The sequence below is a fragment of the Panthera pardus genome, unplaced genomic scaffold (genome assembly GCF_024362965.1).
Source record: "Panthera pardus isolate Hobbes unplaced genomic scaffold, ASM2436296v1 HiC_scaffold_21, whole genome shotgun sequence".
Classification (NCBI taxonomy): domain Eukaryota; kingdom Metazoa; phylum Chordata; class Mammalia; order Carnivora; family Felidae; genus Panthera; species Panthera pardus.
In genome coordinates this window covers 58,244,033-58,262,190 of record NW_026526777.1, presented here as the reverse complement: position 1 = coordinate 58,262,190, position 18,158 = coordinate 58,244,033, and the positions used below count along the sequence as shown (strand labels likewise).

Here is an 18,158-nt window from a genome sequence, read left to right as displayed (position 1 = left end):
TGGGTTGGATTGTCGGTTCCTCACAGACCTTGTGGACCGGTTTGCAGGGCTCCTGACCGTAAGGAAGGGGCTGGGTTTTTTGTTTTTTTTTTTTAAATCTCTACAATTGGGACGAGGAAGTCTGGCAGGTTTAATCTTCCCACATTGGCATTGGAGCCCCGCCCTCCAGCGCTGTGTGCCTGACACATTTGGGGTGATTCTGAACCCGAATCCCTTTCTGCTGAGGCACTGGGGGACAGGGCAAAGCCAAGGCCAGCTTGCTGAAGGTCTGAGGTTTGCCTTCTCCTTGATACGGACTCCAAGGACACGGAGTTTTGAATCTAGACCCATTCTTGGTTCTTTCTCCGGCTTTGCATAATCTTTTTTTTTTTTTTTTAACGTTTATTTATTTTTGAGACAGAGAGAGACAGAGCATGAACGGGGGAGGGGCAGAGAGAGATGGAGACACAGAATCGAAAGCAGGCTCCAGGCCCTGAGCCATCAGCCCAGAGCCCGACGCTGGGCTTGAACTCACGGACCGCGAGATGGTGACCTGAGCTGAAGTCGGACGCTAAACCGAATGAGCCACCCAGGCGCCCCTCGTTTTTTTTTTTTTTTTTTGAAATCATAGTTTCTTTCAACTAGATAAAAGAAACATAAATTTTTAATTTATGTTGAGGGGAATCTCTTAGAATGTACAACAGCCCCCGAGGAATGTGGAACATTGTGCAAAACCCTGCCCTTGGCTCTTGCTGGCCCAGCAGAACCCCAGAGGGTTTGTTTATAACATGTCTGGACGTTCCTGTCTGAGTAAAAGCCCCGGCCTTTGCTCTGCGTTAGCGATTCCTGAAGATAGTTGCTCTGCCAGAGGGAGAAATGTTTCTGAAAAGCCTGCTCAAGGATTTTCGTCCCGAAGAATGTAAAATGTCTGCGGGCCACACGGGTGTGCCCTGTGTCCCTGCGCCCAGGCAGCCCAGCCGAGCTCCGGGGTCCAAGCTTGTGGAACAGCACCGCATCCTGGAACAGAGCTCGCAAGGCAGACGGCGCAGCCTGAATCCCTCTGACACAGGACACCTCAGGACACGCCAGGCTCTCGGAGAGGAAGCTGAGCTAATGACTTCGTGTTGGCCCAGTGAGGTTGCACCAGAGAGAAGAAAGCCCGTGGGAGAGAAGGAAACAGGAAGAGAGCTCACACCTGGCTAGAAATAACTGGCCTCCTTCCATGTCCTGTCTAAAAAAAAAAGAAAGAAACAAAAAAGTACCATGAGAGAAACCGAACGATCTGCATTCCTATTGTAGGTTTTGTCTATTTCGATTCATTTCAGGCTTTTAGATTATGGCTCTTCCAGGACTGCCCTCCGTGCCTTCTCCTCCCTGTCAGCAGGCATGCATCAAAGTCCTTGCAAAATGCAATCCCTTCCCCTGGAGGCCGGGGGATGATAGGAAGGAGGACAGCATTACAAAGCGGCCTCGCCAGCGTGCGCCCTGGGCACTAGACCGACATCAAATGTGTTGTTAAGCACCAGCTGGACGTCCTGGAATCACATTAGTTGGAGAAATACATATGGATGAGAGGTGTAGGCGATCCAGCCTGATACATTTTCTCTTCTCCCCTCTGATCCAAGCTGCTACCATTCTTTGCTATAGAAACGTCCCAGTTCAACCTTTGGGGGTTCTGCTTTGGCATTTTTAAGGTCAACGAAATTACGGTGGCGGCCAGTGGCCGCATGCGGCCATTTACATTTAAATGACGTGAGATGAAATCAGACTTAAAACTCAGATCCACGGTCACACTAACCACACTTCAAGCGCTCGGTGGCTCCCTGTGGCGTGGGACAGTACTGGACAGTGCAGAGATAGGGCGTTCCTGCCTCGCAGAAAGTTCTGTTGCACAGTGCTGGGGTAGACCGTGAGGGGGCCGGCAGGCCTTTGGTTAGCTGTGCACACATGCTCACAGAAGACTGGTGAAGGCTGTTCCAGCTGGGAAGAAGAGCCCAGAGGTTTAGGGTGGGAGAGAGAGAGAGAGAGAGAGAGAGAGAGGCCAGCGTGATTACAGCATTGGATTTGGCGGGGAGCCAGGCCTTGAGAGCCTGGTTAAGAAACTGGGATGTTGTCCTGAAGGCAAATCGGGTTTTACACAGGGGACAGAGCAGTAGCAAACGGGGATGTGTGCAGGTTAGCAAACTCACCCCGCCCACCGGTGGGGGAACCGCAATCTGAAACCGGAAGGGGAGTGCCTTGCGTGGCTGTTGGAGTTGCTCAGTCACAGATGACCAATTGGATTTTCAGCGGCAGTGGGAAAGCAGATGGTCAGGGGGGCCTGAGGGTCAGGGAGAGTGTGAAAGGGCTTTGGCAGATACAGGGACCGGCAGGGGCTGGAGAGAGAAGACTCGGGAGGAACAGTGACCAGCGCCCCCGACCGACCGATGGGAAGCTGGGTCACGAGCAGGTGATCCTGGGGGAGCTGGGGGCTGGGGCGGAGGCGAGAGGGGGTGATGTAATAGTCCATCTAGCAACTGCTAGAAGATGCGAGTGCCTGGCCCTTCCCAGTTCCCAGTTTACTGGGCTTCTCCCTGTGTATTTGTGATTTTTGAGCACCCTCCTTGAGAGGCCAGTCTCTGAGTTCAGTGCGATCTGCCTCCTCTCAAATCAAAGACCTTATCTCCATCTCTGCTGCACCTTCCCTCCTGCAGGATAAGGTCCCAGCCCCCAGGCTGTCTGGTCCAGGAGGCCTTTAGCCCCGAAAAGCAACCCCCTGCCTCCCACATCATCATTCCCCCCCTCCCTCCCCCACCTCCACTCAGTGGAGCTCGTTCAGACCAAGTGGGAGGACCATGGCTTCCAAAACCTCTCCAGCACCGAATACCAGGCCCCCACCTGGAAAAGTCCTATGTCTTCTTCCAGGAAGCTTCCTAGAAACTTGTAAAGCCATGCTAGGGTGCGTGCCTCCCCATTTTGTTCTCCCACAAACCCTATGCGGCCCGCTTCATAACTCTGCATTTTCATTGCCTGCTTGTTCCTTCTGCAGAATTCTGAGTGCCTTACCTGAATTCGAACCCACGAACCGCGAGATCATGACCCGAGCCGAGGTCGGACGCCCAACCGACTGAGCCACCCAGGTGCCCCTCAAAAAATAAACTTAAAAAAAAAATGTTAAAAAGAAAAGTAAAACAACGGAACTGACACACAAAACAGGTTGAATAACTTGCCAAGGCTAGCAACTGGCAGGGTGGAGATCCAGTGCGGTGATGTCCCAGGCCCGCACGTGTCACCTCCGTGCCGGCTGGTTCTCATCGGTCCTTGCAGCGGCAGCACAGAGCCGGGCCCGTGCGGTCGATGTCACGGAAATTTTGTTAATCTCCACGAGGGTCCACATAGTTCACACATTCAGTAAATACTAGGTTCCTACTCCTCAGGGGGCCTGGAGGAATGAACTCGAGATGATCAAGTGAAAATGTTAACACATTCACCAGTTTGCCAGCGCTTTCCGAGCGCTGTCTGCCCAGGCACGCGGTCTGAATGTGGGCCGAGCCCCTGCCCTCCAGGAGTTCATACCCTGGTGCGGGAGGCTTCAAAGGCTCATGTTTAATAACACGGGATAGAGCATCACTTCTCCGTTCCTCTCTGTTCCCGAAGCCTTCACGGCTTCCGTGTCTTCTGAAAAGAAGTCTCAGTCGAATCTACTTCCTCCAGCGATGCCCCTGGAAGGCACGAGCACCTCAGAAGCAGAAGTGCTTCTAAGGCGTGAGGCCGAGAGCCTGGAACTTGACGAGGGGCAGGGAGGAAGACAGACTCACCTCCGGGACAGCACAGCCTCTGCAGAATGCCCCCCACCCCCGCCACCCGACGCTTGGCCTACATCTCCCATAAGCTGGAGTCACACACCTGTTTTCTGTTGGCCACGGCGGGGCTCACGCCTGTCCCCGCCTGTGCTCGCCCAGGCTCTCCTATACCCCCACTTGCCCTCCACCCACTCCAGGGAGGGACCGTGTAACCAAAATGACTTCCTTTCTCAGGCAGTTCCCCTAAGCCTTCTCAGCCGGCTGGCTTTTGTGTGTGCTGCTCCCCTCCACCTGGCCCTCGTCTAATCCCCGAACAGCAGCTACACCAGCTTTACCCGTGTGCCTTCCTCCGGAATGTCCGTGAGCTTGCCCAGGCCAAGAACTGGTCTTTTCGGTCTCCGTATCGCAACCTCCGCTACTGAATCCGTTCCTGGTACTCGGTGATTAGTCAAGACAGGTCAGGGCACCTGGGTGGCTCAGTCGGTTAAGCGTCTGACTTCGGCTAAGGTCATGATCCTGAGGTTCGTGAGTTCGAGCCCTGCATCGGGCTCTGTGCTAATGGCTCAGAGCCTGGAGCCTGCTTCTGAATCTGTGTCTCCCTCTCTCTCTCTGGCCCTTCCCCTCTCGAGCTCTGTCTCTCTCTCTCTCTCTCTCTCTCTCTCTCAAAAATAAATAAACGTTAAAAAAAAAACACAACAGGTTGGTCAGAGGAGTAAATATGGGAATGGATAAGTGATATACAAAATAATGAAGGTCATTAGAAAGCAAGGATGTATGCAAGTCGCAGAATAGCAGCTTTGAAGGGGATGACCCTTACGTGAGGTTCGCTATTTGATGTGTTTATTTCATTTTCATTTATTTCGAGAGAGGCAGGGCGTGGGAGCAGGGGAGGGGCAGAGAGAGAGGGAGAATCCCAAGCCGGCTCAGTGGGGCTCAAACGCAAGAAACTGTGAGATCATGACCTGAGTCAAAATCAAGTCAGATGCTTAACTGACTGAGGCACCCAGGCGCCCCTGCCGTGTTTGTTTTTAAAACCAGTCATCTCATGCTAATTTTACTTGTGTGGCACGTTGTCATCTTCAACACCTTTTTGCCTTCGTTATTCTATCCAGTACCCACACCCGTGCACTGAAATAGGGAGGTTACGGGACAAGCCACAGGAACAAAGTATGTGTGTGGCAGAGCTCATGCTGGAACTTAATGCTCGCATTTTCCTGGGCTGCTGTCCCCACTCCGTCAGGCCACCGGACCTCTGGGCCTAGCCTCCTTTGTGGAACGCAGTTATGGTACCAGGACGAAAAACACATGGCTTTGCCTTTTTTTGCAGGACGACAAAATACTGGTCTATTAAAGAAACGCCCGTTAATGGTGGCACCGCCTATGGAAATCACTATGAGACGGCGAGGTGTGTGTGAAAGGAGGACACGTCGATGCCATCAGAAGAACCCCCTTCTGGGATCAGAAGAGGCCTGGAATCGACACACGAAAATCCGGGTGCACCTGCCTGAGATGACCATGGGGGCCCATGAAATGAGGCAGCACGAGGGAGCTGTGGCAGGGTGGAGGTGGCTGAGTCTCCATGGACTCCACTTGTCCCCTCCGAGGCACAAACTGCCACCAAGACTGCTTCTGTCTGCCCAGAGAGAGTGACTGCAGGTGGCTCTGGGGCACAATCTCCAACATCTGGGAAGTGAAATTGAATGCTATTACTCTCTGAAATAAAGCAAACTAACTCTAAGCACGTAAGCGTACCCACAGCGAAAGTACTATTATCTCAACTTTAAAAATTGTATCTCCACAGATACTTGATGCGTGTGGTTAGAAGGGCTTGGAAGCTGCCGTCAGGCGCTACGAATATGTGTCTTTTCTTTTTTTATATATATATTTTTAATGTTTATTTATTTTTTGAGAGACGGAGAGAGACAGAGCATGAGCGCCGGGGTGGGGGAAGGAAGAGAGAGAGAGGGAGTCACAGAATCCAAAGCAGGCTCCAGGCTCTGAGCTGTCAGCCCAGAGCCCGACGCGGGGCTCGAACCCATGAAACCTGACATCATGACCTGAGCCGAAGTCAGGTGCTTAACCGACTGAGCCACCCAGGCGCCCCCAAAATGTGTCTTTTCAAATCTTGCCCTTACAGACCGTGAAAAGCATTTGCCATTTGCCATATGCCGTGCGACGTACAAAAGATGGGACAACTGGACACGTAAAAATAAACATTTTCAGTTTAATAGAGTAACTAGAAATGTATCTGTCGCTGCATGAACCATTTTGATATTCATTTTTTCCCACAGGACACACATTTTGCCTGGGCTGAAATGAACAGGTCGAGTTGAAAAATGAAAGGCAGGTACAGTTTGGGCAAAGCTGGGAGAAAGTAAGCATGCGGCCGCTGACCCTTTCTGACCCTCCAGAAAAAGAAAGAAGAACCCGGAGCGTCTGCCTCTGTGTCTGGAATGGCAGAGAATACGCAGGAACCTGGAGGGTGCTGGTTCCAGAGAAAGGTTAATAATGGATCATCGCAAGAGAGGGAGCCTTACTGAAATCTTTGTTCTTTTTCACGAAAGGTTAGAAAGGATTGTCCAGGATGTTAACCCTCATCAGGAATTTGTTTTTTTGAATATCCTGCATGTTTACCTTGCCCGATACAATTTTTTCCCAGGAGGGGAGATTCGAGACTGTTTGAAGCCATTGGTCGTCCATGAACTCGGAGTCTGAGTACCACCATTCCTGAGAGGAGAGAAAGCGTGAAGAATTAATCAGCGCTCCCCGACTTACGTGACCAAGCCCGGTCTGGTACCAGAACTGGTCCAGGGTCCTTGAACTTTTTTTTAATGTTTATTTACTTATTTTCAGAGAGAGAGAGAGAGAGAGAGAGAGAGAGAAAATGCATGTGCACATGGGGGAGGGGCAGAGAATCCCAGCGGGCTCCGTGCTCCCACAAACTGTGAGATCATGACCTGAGCCAAAATCAAGAGCCAGACGCTCAACTGACTCGGCCACTCGGGCGCCCCCAGGTCCTTGTGCTTTTAAGCCACATGAACCCACAGACAAATGATGAATTTTGCCCCCCAGACTAGGCTACTGACACGTGACTCTAAATAAACACACGGAAGTATAGGCCCATTCGCTTATTCAACAAGTGCTGAGTACAAGGCGCTGGGCTGGATGCTACGCGTGATGTTCGCCTTCGAAGAGTTCACGTTCTCAAGGGGGAGGAGAGACCTGCGTAGCAACATTAACACCCAGTGGAAAGCAAGCGGTGAGGGCTGCAGAGAAGGGGCGGAGATCTTGCCAAAGCAGATGTGAACGCGAGGGAGGTTCCAGGGGAGCTCCAAGGGGACGAGGAGGCACACACACCTGAGCTACGGATCTATCGCCCCTTTTAGGAAGAGTCCAGAAAGGCCCGTGATGGCCTTCCGTGCTTGGGGAAAGCTAACGAGGCGGTAGGCTTCTGGGGCTTCCTTGGAAGGGTGGGCATCCCCACGCCATCTGCTGGCCGGTGGTACGTACTTTGCTCATGTTCAGCCAGCATTTCTCCAGAACATTCCCCTGTGTTTCAGAGAGCCGTAAGGCTGTGTTCAGGAACAGGTCACAGTTCTGGCCGTCTCCCATGAGTATACAGACGTAGGCCATCAGGTGGTAAAGCCTCGGGTAGAAGACAGGGCCAGTGGTATTCTGGGTCACCAGACTCTCCAAGTTCTAAAGGAAAACCAGCATATCAGAATCAGAAAGCGTCCTTGGCCGCAACGATTTTTTCTCCACGGATGATGTGGGAACGTTTCAAAGATTGAAGCGATCAAATGAAAAAGCGTATTACAGAGACATTACATAGGATGTAGTGGACACAAAGTGACACGCGTCAAGTGGGGTAGCTTCAGCGTTCTACCCGGACCAAGCATGCGATATGGGTGGGCTCACTAACCCTTTCCGGCAAGCGCTTTTTTTTTTTTTTAAAGTACCTTTTCTTTTTATTACCAAAGCAATATAAGTTACTGTTCAGAATTTAGGGGGAAAAAATGGAAGAAAAAAAAAGAATTACCCATAAGCTTAGCACCCGGAAAGAAATATTTTTAACATTTAGGTACATGCTTTCCCACTTCTCTCTCTCTGTCTCTCTGTCTCTCTCTCACACACACACACACACACACACACACACACATATCATACCCCCAATTGGGATCATACTAATCACATAGTATGGCAACTTTTTTTCTCATTTAGTATCACACGATAAACATTTTCCAGTGACATGATTCTTTTACATCAGAGCTCACAAATTCAAATGCTGACAAGAGTCAGGCAAGGAACATAAAGAAGCAGGCTGGCTATAGCATGATAAGAGCAGAGGGGATTATGTCATGCTAGAGATGTGCCCTATACAAGTGTCACCTCTCAATTCCGGCCAACAGCTGTCCTTTCGGCATGTGGGCTTGGAGTCACCAGGTACTCCAATTTTTAAAAGAAGAGTCAGAAATTCAGAATTTTTACGTAAAATATCCCAATGTTTAAATGTGCCATTTCTGACTTAACCAAACTTTTTTTTTTTAATTTTTTAAATGTTTTTATTTATTTTTGAGATACAGAGCATGAGTGGGAGAGAGGCAGAGGGACAGGGAGACACAGAATCCAAAACAGGCTCCAGGCTCTGAGCCATCAGCACAGAGCCTGATGCGGGGCTCAAACTCACAAACCGCGAGATCATAACCTGAGCCGAAGTCAGACACTTAACCGACTGAGCCACCCAGGCGCCCCACCAATCTTCTTTTTGAAGTGCATATAGTTTTCATTTTCTCCTAGTTTTTTACTACTAGAAACCTGAGATCAACATCTTTGTAGACAAATTTTTGTTTGTCATCTGATTAGTTCCTTAGGATAATTCCCAGGAAGAGAATTAACCAACGTGCGTAGTTTAAAGATATTTTGCCAGAACGTGCTCTGGAAAGTTTATGGGAGTCTTTCAGAGTAGGAGTCTGTCTTCTCACGTGTCTTTGCTAATCTGATGCTCAGCGAAACAATGTCTTATTGCTTTGTCGCCTTTATTTCAATATGATAGACATGGGATCAAAACGTTGGGTTTTCCTGACTGACCTGTTAACGCGTCTGTTTAGTCTATCAATTATTGATCTAAGAAATGCTCACCTGCTGTGAACAAGGCATCATTCTGCGTGCCGTGGGAGATACGCGCAAGCTTGTGCTTCACTCATTCGTGTTCCTGTGTTGTCTCTGCTCCCTCCACCACCCTCCCCCCCACCTCCTTTTCGAAGTCAAATAAATCACAAACTTTTTGAGCACAAAGACCGTGTTTTTCTCATCTTTACTGAACCCGGTAAGTACCTATTGTATTGTTCACCTGTACTGTCTTTGGGATAGAGGAGTTTTATCACTGTACTATTCACTAAATAAAGACGTGCTTTCTTTTCATCATCTGCTAGTTTATCTACCTGGACTTTCATATGTCAGACTGGCCAAAAGTGGCCCCCTTTGTTAGTATTCGATCAATATTTGAAAGTGATAGTGACAGGGATGCCTGGGTGGCTCAGTCAGTTAAGCGTCCAACTCTTGATTTCGGCTCAGGGCATGATCTCACGGTCGTTAAGACTGAGCCCCACGCTCGGCGCCTGGTTGAGATTCTCATGAGTCATTTTCTCAACTCCAGACACTCTATCAAATCACATGAAGTTACAGAAGACATAGTAATTCCGTAAATAATACAGAATGCAGAATAATCACATAAAGCAAGATAATGTTTTGGGTAACCAAGCAACTCCATACCCTGAATGGAAGCCAGCAGAATGCTTTATGTAACAGAAGTACAAATACATGCTCTGTATCCAAAGAGAGCGTACCTCTAAGCAGAGGTGACAATGACCTTTTAAGTATTTCAGGCAGGGGTCGGTAAGCAGTGTGAACAAATTGTAGGAGGAGACCCCGGGGCCTGGGAGATTGGTGAGCACAGCTCCTACCTGGGCAGATCGAAGACTTCCTCCTAACAACGTTCTGAGGATTAAATGAGCTACCTGTACTTCAAGACGCCTTGAAGTCCCAGGATGCCTTGCTTTGACAAATTTGTGACATCTCTGAAACAGAGACATTCCTAAATTTTCAGCCTCTGGATTCTGCTCACAGCCTTAAGGAACCTGCAAGCAGATATCTTCCGAGATCTCTAGGGAAGATCCCTACCCAGAGGTAGTTTGGTCAGCATCTTGATTTTAAAGCCTTCTAAGACCCTAAGCAGAGAACCTGTCAAGCCTGTCCAGACTTCTGACCTGCCCACGTGTGCGATGAGAGGTTTGTGTGATTTCAGCTGTTAGGTTTGTGGTAACTGGGGGCCCGGCAATGGAAAACTAATACACATGGGCTTAGTTTTGAAGAGGACAAGGCAAAACATTGTCAAGTCAACAGGAGATTTGGCCCTTCTTCCCTTGGAGGGTTTGCCCAGCCGAGGCTGTAAACTCCGAGAGGCGGGTACCGGGTGTGATTTGCTCCCCCCTCACACCCCAGCGCCTAGTATCTGGTGGTTACTGCCTATCAGGTAGGAGGCCAGTGTTATTTATTTATGTGTTTTTGCACTCAACACACGTTTGTTCGGTGAGTGGAAGATATGCACGTCCTGTAATGCTTATACTGAAGTGTCTGAAAACGCATTTAAAAAAAATTTTTTTTAATGTTTATTTTATTATTTTTGAGACAGAGACAGACAGAGCATGAACGGGGGAGGGGCAGAGAGAGAGGGAGACACAGAATCGGAAGCAGGCTCCAGGCTCTGAGCCGTCAGCCCAGAGCCCGACGCGGGGCTCGAACTCACGGACCGCGAGATCGTGACCTGAGCCGAAGTCGGACGCTTAACCGACTGAGCCACCCTGGCGCCCCTGAAAACGCATTTTAAAAGTTTTTGTTTTTGTTTTTTTAAGAAGTTAACATGAGCCTGGGTGGCTCAGTCGGTTAAGCATCCGACTTTGGCTCATGTCACGATCTCGCGGTCCATGAGTTCGAGCCCCGCGTTGGGCTCTGTGCTGACAGCTTAGAGCCTGGAGCCTGCTTTGGATTCTTTGTTACCCCGCCATCTCTCTGCCCCCCCCCCCCCGACTCGTGCTCTGTCCTGTTCTGTCTTTCAAAAGTAAATAAGTGTAAAAAAAAAAAAAGGAAGTTAACTTAGGGGCACCTGGGTGGCTCAGTCGGTTGAGCGTCCAACTTCAGCTCAGGTCCTGAGCCTGGAGCCTGCTCCATTCAGATTCTGTGTCTCCTTCTCTCTCTGCCCTTCCCCGACTCACACTCTGTCTCTCTCAAGAATAAACATTAAATTTTTTTTTAAAAAAAGTTAACTTAAAAGACACATTCAGGATCAGCTGAATATTTTTAATTTCCATGTGCAAAGACTTAACCTCCCAAGATGTTTATCATAATAACTGCCGTAAAATACTACAAAAAAATTCTATCCAAGGACAGTTTGGCAATATCATCTAACAAGATCTAGGAGACTTTATCTTTAAGATAAAATACTATGCTTCCTTTTAACTCGTGGTGTAGAAAACAATTTAATGACAGGAAATTATTCACAATATATTTTATTTGATAGCATGTTTTAAAAATGGAAATGTGCGCACGGGCACACACAGAGTAAAGACTTGAAAAGTGATGTCTCTCTTTGTAAAAAGTGGTTACCTCTGAGTAGTAAGGTTGTGAGCAATTTGTATTTCCTTCCAATTTGGGGGGAAGAAGTTACCTTAAAAAACTATACTATAAACATAGAAATTCTGGGGCGCCTGGGTGGCTCAGTTGGTTAAGTGTCCGACTTCGGCTCAGGTCCTGATCTCGAACTTTTCGTGAGTTCGAGCCCCACACCAGGCTCTGTGCTAATGTCTCAGAGCCTGGGGCCTGCTTCCGATTCTGTGTCTCCCTCTCTCTCTGCCCCTCCCCTGCTCATGCTCTCTCTCTCTTTCTCAAAAACAAGTAAACATTAAAAAAGAATTTTTTAAATAAATATATAAATTCTGGAATCAGAGAAAATAATTTTCACGAGAAGGTAGACAGAAATCCACTTACGGAGTGGTTTATCCTGGAAACTGGCTCACCTTGAGCAGCTCGACTCCACTGTCCTGAGCGTTCTCAGACTGCCCCTCAATCTGCTTTTGAAGGTAGAGGACTTGCCCTTCCATGTACCTACTGATTCCTTCATAGTAAAGAGCTGTTGGGGTTCTTCTTGGCACTAGGTTTTTAGCTCTACTGGAAAAGATGTGAAAGTTGTCCCATTCCTGAAGCCTGGCATACCTGCGCCAGCACAGAAGAAGAAGACAAATCAGTAGCGCCCTTGGAATGTTCTGAAATGGGTCTCCCTGCGGGCCCAGCTCCCGGGACCTGGGCCTGGAGCCCACCGCCTGCTCCCCAGGAGAAACGATGTGCTATGGAACGGGGCAAGAAGAGAATGTTTGGATGGTTCGTGATGAATAGACTCCTCGGGAACCCTCGGCTAATATTAGCAAGCACTTAACTCTTTGGACTCTAAAAGGATCATCAAACACTTGGGAGCTATGAATTCTAGAGCTTGAAGACACTGCTCCAATTCCAGAGAGAGATGGCCTAGGCCAGTACTACTCAAAGTGTGGGCCACCGACTGGGAACATCCATGTCACCTGGATGCTGCTTAGAAATGCAGGCTCGCTGGTCCAGCCCCCATCTGCTGAGTCACTCTGGGGACTGGGACGAGGCCAGGAATCCATTAACAAGTGTTAACAAGCTCTCCAGGTGATTCCTGTGCCCACTAACGTGTGACAAGCACAGGCCTAGGCCACAGCTGTCGAAAGAAAGTCGAATAAGAAACTAGGATGACTTTCAGACCTTAGATGCCTTGGATTTTTAATTCACCCGGGCGAGGTCATTTGACTTTGAACTTTAATTTCTTTGGACTCTTACTGGTAAGGGCAATTGATTTTTAGATTTTAATGTCTCCCAAGGAATTTCGGAATAGATCTCTTTTCAGATTTGGAACTGCTCTAGTCTGTGGCGCTTTGGACAGGAATGTCTTCAGATGCTCATTTCACTCATCGCAGAGTCCAAATAAACACTGGACACCATGGCTGCACGTAGCATGTTGGGAGTGGCTGCGGAAGTCATCTAATGAATGTTCTGGAGCCTTGTTGTTGATCTACTTCTTTGAAGGTACGACCATAGCTGCAGGTTTACGGAGTTGAAAACTTCATGAGTGAAAGGCGTTCAGCCACAGTTGTGGTCAGGAGGTGACAGCAGTGTAGGAGGTAGGCAGGTGTGGCTTGGCACCCGACCCTCCCCATCCTGAGGGGCAGTGAGGCCCGCGTAAAGGAGCTTTGTGTGGCGCTTCTCTCTGCCACAGGGTGGAAAGCTCTTGATGGGGGAGAACTGCCGTTTTCCAGAACTGCCTCCTGCTGAGTGGGCAAGTCTAATCCTGGGCTTCAACATTAGGAAGCCCACCCGCCTGCAGATACCTGCAGACATAAGCCACATCCTCCAATATCCGTTCTATCAACAATGTTTTCCAATATAATTCCATCTGTGGGGGGGAGGGGTGTGGGCAGGTGGTGCTATTTTTTTTGTTGTTTATTTATTTATTTTTTTTTCAGAGAGGGCGGTACACAGCAAGCTGGGGAGGGGCCGAGAGAGAGGGAGACCGAATCCCAAGCAGGTTCCGCGCAGTCAGCACAGAGCCCGATGCGGGGCTCGAACTCACAAACTGGGAGATCACGCCTGAGGCGGAACCAAGAGTGGAGGCTTAACTGACTAAGCCCCCCAGGCGCCCCACAAATGGTGCTATTTATCAGTCTCCCTCGCACCCCACCACTCCTCAGTAGCAAGTACTCTTTTCCTTTCTGTATTACCACGCCATGGTGTGTAGGTAATAAAGGCTTGTGGCACTGACTACAGCCCCGTGGCGGCCTTGCTTAAGGGCAAGATGATCCCCAAGGGGCCTTTCAGTGTAAATCTACCCTCACGCCTTCAATGCCTTCAATCTCTCAGGTACAACAAAGTATAAATTCTTTTCTTTCATTTCTGTGTGTGTGTGTGTGTGTGTGCATGTTGTGTGTGTTAATCTCCCCTTCTTCAAGGAGTCAACATTTTTCAAACGTGGGAGTTTAGTGAGTGCAACACATTGTTACCAGATAGCTATACTCGAGTAAAGTCCCAGGAGGATTCCACTTTGGAATTTGAGGATTCTGTTGTCTTCATTTTGGTATATGAATTCCAAACATTCTTCAAATGTCTTATAAACAAAGCCTAAAAAAAAACAGAAACAGGAGAGCTTTGCTGGTGGGCGGGGGTGGTCCTGTTCTGGCCTAGTAGCTTCCAGGAGACGTCCCCACTGTGGGGAGAGGCCTTAATCTCTGTTTATGAAGCCAGACGGTCCTGTGGATTGCAACAACCTTGTGACCACACTGCCCGCCCCGCCCCTGCCATGCTTCCTTTGCTGGCAGCAATATCTACAGCCCTTTTCAAAATCACACGGTGATGGAGGCGCCTGGGTGGCTTATTTGGTTGAACGTCCAACTTTCTGGCTCAGGGCACGATCTCACAGCTCGTGAGTTGGAGCCCCGCGTCGGGCTCTGTGCCGACACCTCAGAGCCTGGAGCCTGCTTCGGATTCTGTGTCTCCCCCTCCCTCCCCTGCTCACTCTCTGTCTCTCTCTCTCTCTCAAAAATAAACATTTAAAAAAAATCCCTTTCGATTTAAAAAATCCCGTGTTGGGGAACGAATGCCCAGGCCGGCCCCTCTGGTTTACTGTGGACACTGAGGGCTGCCTCGTCGGTGGAGCTCCTTTTCCGAATCTCCGAGCAGCTACCGGTGCCCGGATCCATTGGCAATCCAACGCTCCTCGTAAAGCGTGACGTCTGTCCGTATATTCTGCTAACAAGTACTCTAGTAAGACACTGTCAGTCACTACCACTTGTGTGTAAAGTGATCTGACACTAAACTGGCCACTTACACCCGTCAGGTTCTTCTGGGCCAAATTCTCCTCCTTGCTGGTCCTTCACAATCCTTCCACCTTCCAGATGGCTCCTAGCTCTTACACCGGCCTCTCCCCTTCCCTGTCCGATAGGTCTTTCCAGCCAGAATCCTAGTGGGCTCGAGACCCCAGCCCCGAGAGCGGCCACACCACACTAACACGCGTGTTAAACCCCAATTTCTTGTAGATTCCAAAGCCACGCTTACCGGAATAAAGCATGAGGTCCAGGCAGACGAAATAGAAAAAGGCCTTGCTGAAGATGTGCTCTTCTGATATAGAAAGGTCCCACAGCCACCCCAGCACTTGGATCAATTGTTTGTTTCTGTGGGCAAAGGAAGGTGGTAAAGATTAGGAGGTGCTGGGGAGGAGAGGATGGAGTTTAGCGCTGGGCTCGGCTTCATCCTGCCCGCAATTCCGGACCAAATGCGGCCCTTTCGCAAATTTCAAAGCCACTCCCAAATCTCACATTGGCTCTTGGCTCAAACTGTTGTCACGGGCCCCTGCGTCAGGGCCACCAGAGTCAGGCCAAGTTGGCTGGAGCCTCCGGTCCTGGTTGCCCTTCTCTGGGCTTCTGCCTCCCCTGTGAGACTCCTCCCTTTCCCTTCACTTGGCAGCCTGACTCCCATAGCAGGGGAAGACAGTAAACAGACTAGGGATGATGTACACACAGCGGGGGCCTGGCTGGTTCAGCGGGTGGAACTCACGATCTCAGGGTTGGGAATTCGAGCCCCACACTGGATGCAGAGATTATTTTGAAAAATAATAAAATCTTACTCAACACGTCTCCGGAGGCAAGGGAAACAAAAGCAAAAATGAACTACCGGGACCTCATCAAAATAAAAAGCTTCTGCACAGCGAAGGAAACAATCAGCAAAACTAAAAGGCAACCGAGAGAATGGGAGAAAATATTTGCCAACGACATATCGGATAAAGGGTTAGGGTCCAAAATCTACAGAGAATTTATGAAACCCAACGCCCAAAGAACAAATAATCCAGTGAAGAAATGGGCAAAAGACATGAATAGACACTTCTCCAAAGAAGACATCCAGATGGCCAACCGACACATGAAAAAATGCTCCACATCCTCATCATCAGGGAAATACAAATCAAAACCACAATGAAATACCACCTCACACCTGTCAGAATGGCTAACATGAACCACTCAGGCAACAACAGATGTTGGCGAGGATGCGGAGAAAGAGGGTCTCTTTTGCATTGTTGGTGGGAATGCAAGCTGGTGCAGCCACTCTGGAAAACAGTATGGAGGTTCCTCAAAAAATTGCTGGTCCTCTGACCCAGCAATTACACTACTAGGCATCTATCCAAGGGATGCAGGTGTGCTGTTTTGAAGGGACACAGGCACCCCCATGTTTATAGCAGCACTATCGACAATAGCCAAAGTACGGAAAGAGCCCAAATGTTCATCGATGGATGAATGGATAAAGAAGATGTGGTATATATATATATATATACAATGGAGGATTCCTCGGCAATCAAAAAGAATGAAATCTTGCCATTTGCAACTACGTGGATGGAACTGGAGGGTATTATGCTAAGTGAAATGAGTCAGAGAAAGACAAAAATCATATGCCTTCACTCATATGAGGACTTTAAGAGACAAAACAGATGAACATAAGGGAAGGGAAACAAAAAGAATATAAAGACAGGGAAGGGGACAAAACAGAAGAGACTCATAAATATGGAGGACAAACGGAGGGTTGCTGGAGGGGTGGGGGGAGGGGGGAGGGGCTAAATGGGTCAGAGGCCCTAAGGAATCTACTCCAGAAATCATTGTTGCACTAGATGCTAACTAATTTGGAGGTCAATTTTAAAAAATAAAAATAAATAAATAAATAAAGTAAAAATAATAAAATCTTAAAAAGAAAATGCCGTGCAAAGAGCAGTGGTGTCCCAAAGTCTATGATCATCAGTCACATCTTACCGTAAATCCTGCTCCCTTGCCAGCCAATGGCCAGGCTAAAGTGAACCCAGGACGCTCAATTCCTATGGCTTCCTCCCTCTAATTTTGGGAAATGCTTTCGGCTAAATACCTGTTTTTCAAGAAGAGACATTTACTAAGCCAGCAGAGGACCATATGCTGCCTGTTAGGATTTCGGAGCAGTGCCCACATCTTCTGGGCTCGAGAGCCTGGGAAGAAAGCAATTCCAGGATATTTCAGGATGTTACTTGGTATCTGCATGGCCCTTCTTGCCCAGACAACCCTTACCTAAGTCAATGGCCAAGTCCAAGTGACCCATTAAAAGCTTGGTGTAGCCCAGTTTATCAGCCACATATGACACGATTTCAATGCCCTCGCCTTTCAGGGGGAGGTTGAAGATCTGTTCCATGGCCATGATTTCATATTTGTACCACACGCCCTGGTAGCCGGCCAGCTGGTGGTGCAGTGAGTAATTCAGGTAGGCCTTAATGATCTGAAATGGCAGAAGTGGAGAAGAGAGGTGACACACAGATGGCAGGAAGCCCAGGGACACCACCCGGCGTGGGCCGGTGCACGTGTGTTTACTAAGCTTGAGAATGGAGCCGGTCATTTGGCCAACGCACGGGCTTTGGTGCAGAAATTAAACTGGGTCTCTGCGCCCTTTTTATTGGGTCATCCGGGACAAGCTCGAGGGCTCCCTTGGCCCCAGGGTCCTTAAGCAAAATAGAAGAATTTCAGTTTTTGTGAAAAATAAAAGCCGTAGCTTATATATGTGGATATAGGACTGCAAAGCAAAAAGCCTGGAAGGGTTCACTCTGAGGTGCACATAGTAGTTACCTACTTGGGGAGGAGATCTGAGGGACAGGAGCGACTTTCCTTTTGACTTTATACGTTTCTGTGACCGTTTAATTTGTGAGAACAAGTACCCGTCCTTCTGTTGTTTAACAAAAAAAGGAAGTGGGGGTTGGGTTTGTTTGCATGTAAAAAGAGGAAAGAGTAGTTGTAAACTGAGTTTTGAGACTCAGGAGAAGTTGGTTACTCTATAAACAACTCTTTTCAGTGGGAAAGTTGCACCAGGACATGAACGCTTAGGGACAGGTGAAAAGAAAGTTCCTGCTAAAGAAGCATCCCTGATTAGAAGCGCCAGGTACGGAGGGCAGTCAGTGGGGAGGCATTTAGGAAAAAGGGGTTTTGGGGGCACCTGGATGGCGTTGTCAGTTAAGTGACGGACTCTTGATCTCGGCTCAGGTCATAGTCTCACAGTTCACGAGTTCAAGCCCCACCTTGGGCTCTGTGCTGATGGCACGCAGCCTGCTTGGAATTCTTTGTCTCTCCTTCTCTCTGCCCTTTCCCCCCTTGCGCCCAGGCTCTCTCTCTCTCTCAAAGTAAATAAAAATAAATAGGAAAAAGGGACTTTTTCCTAGGATTCGTCAAATCCCGCAAAATAAGCGGTCCACAAATTCGGTGCTGCGGGCAGTTCTGTGGG

The 18,158-nt window shown here is 48.8% G+C and overlaps 1 protein-coding gene and 1 long non-coding RNA gene across 10 annotated transcripts in view; one reads left to right on the top strand and one right to left on the bottom strand.

Annotated features, from left to right (window-relative positions):
• Window positions 1-932: 932 nt before the first annotated feature.
• LOC109251802 (uncharacterized) lies at window positions 933-5,993 on the top strand. The gene is made up of 2 exons (XR_002073711.2): window positions 933-2,428; window positions 5,089-5,993. It is a non-coding gene; the product is annotated as an uncharacterized LOC109251802 (long non-coding RNA).
• Window positions 5,966-18,158, bottom strand: part of ADCY10 (adenylate cyclase 10) — a 74,667-nt gene continuing 62,474 nt past the window's right edge. For 6 of the 9 annotated variants that reach the window (XM_019423651.2, XM_053909344.1, XM_019423679.2 and 3 more), the window contains 7 exons: window positions 16,961-17,165; window positions 16,785-16,881; window positions 14,940-15,055; window positions 13,889-14,006; window positions 11,834-12,029; window positions 7,272-7,460; window positions 5,966-6,488 (listed from right to left, as the gene is read on the bottom strand). In XM_019423651.2, the coding sequence (XP_019279196.2) occupies window positions 6,327-6,488; window positions 7,272-7,460; window positions 11,834-12,029; window positions 13,889-14,006; window positions 14,940-15,055; window positions 16,785-16,881; window positions 16,961-17,165 (1,083 nt within the window). In that variant the 3' untranslated portion in view covers window positions 5,966-6,326. Of the gene's footprint in view, window positions 6,489-7,271; window positions 7,461-11,804; window positions 12,030-13,888; window positions 14,007-14,939; window positions 15,056-16,784; window positions 16,882-16,960; window positions 17,166-18,158 lie in introns of those variants that run through there. The other 3 variants (XM_019423661.2, XM_053909345.1, XM_019423669.2) reach the window with 3 other exon arrangements.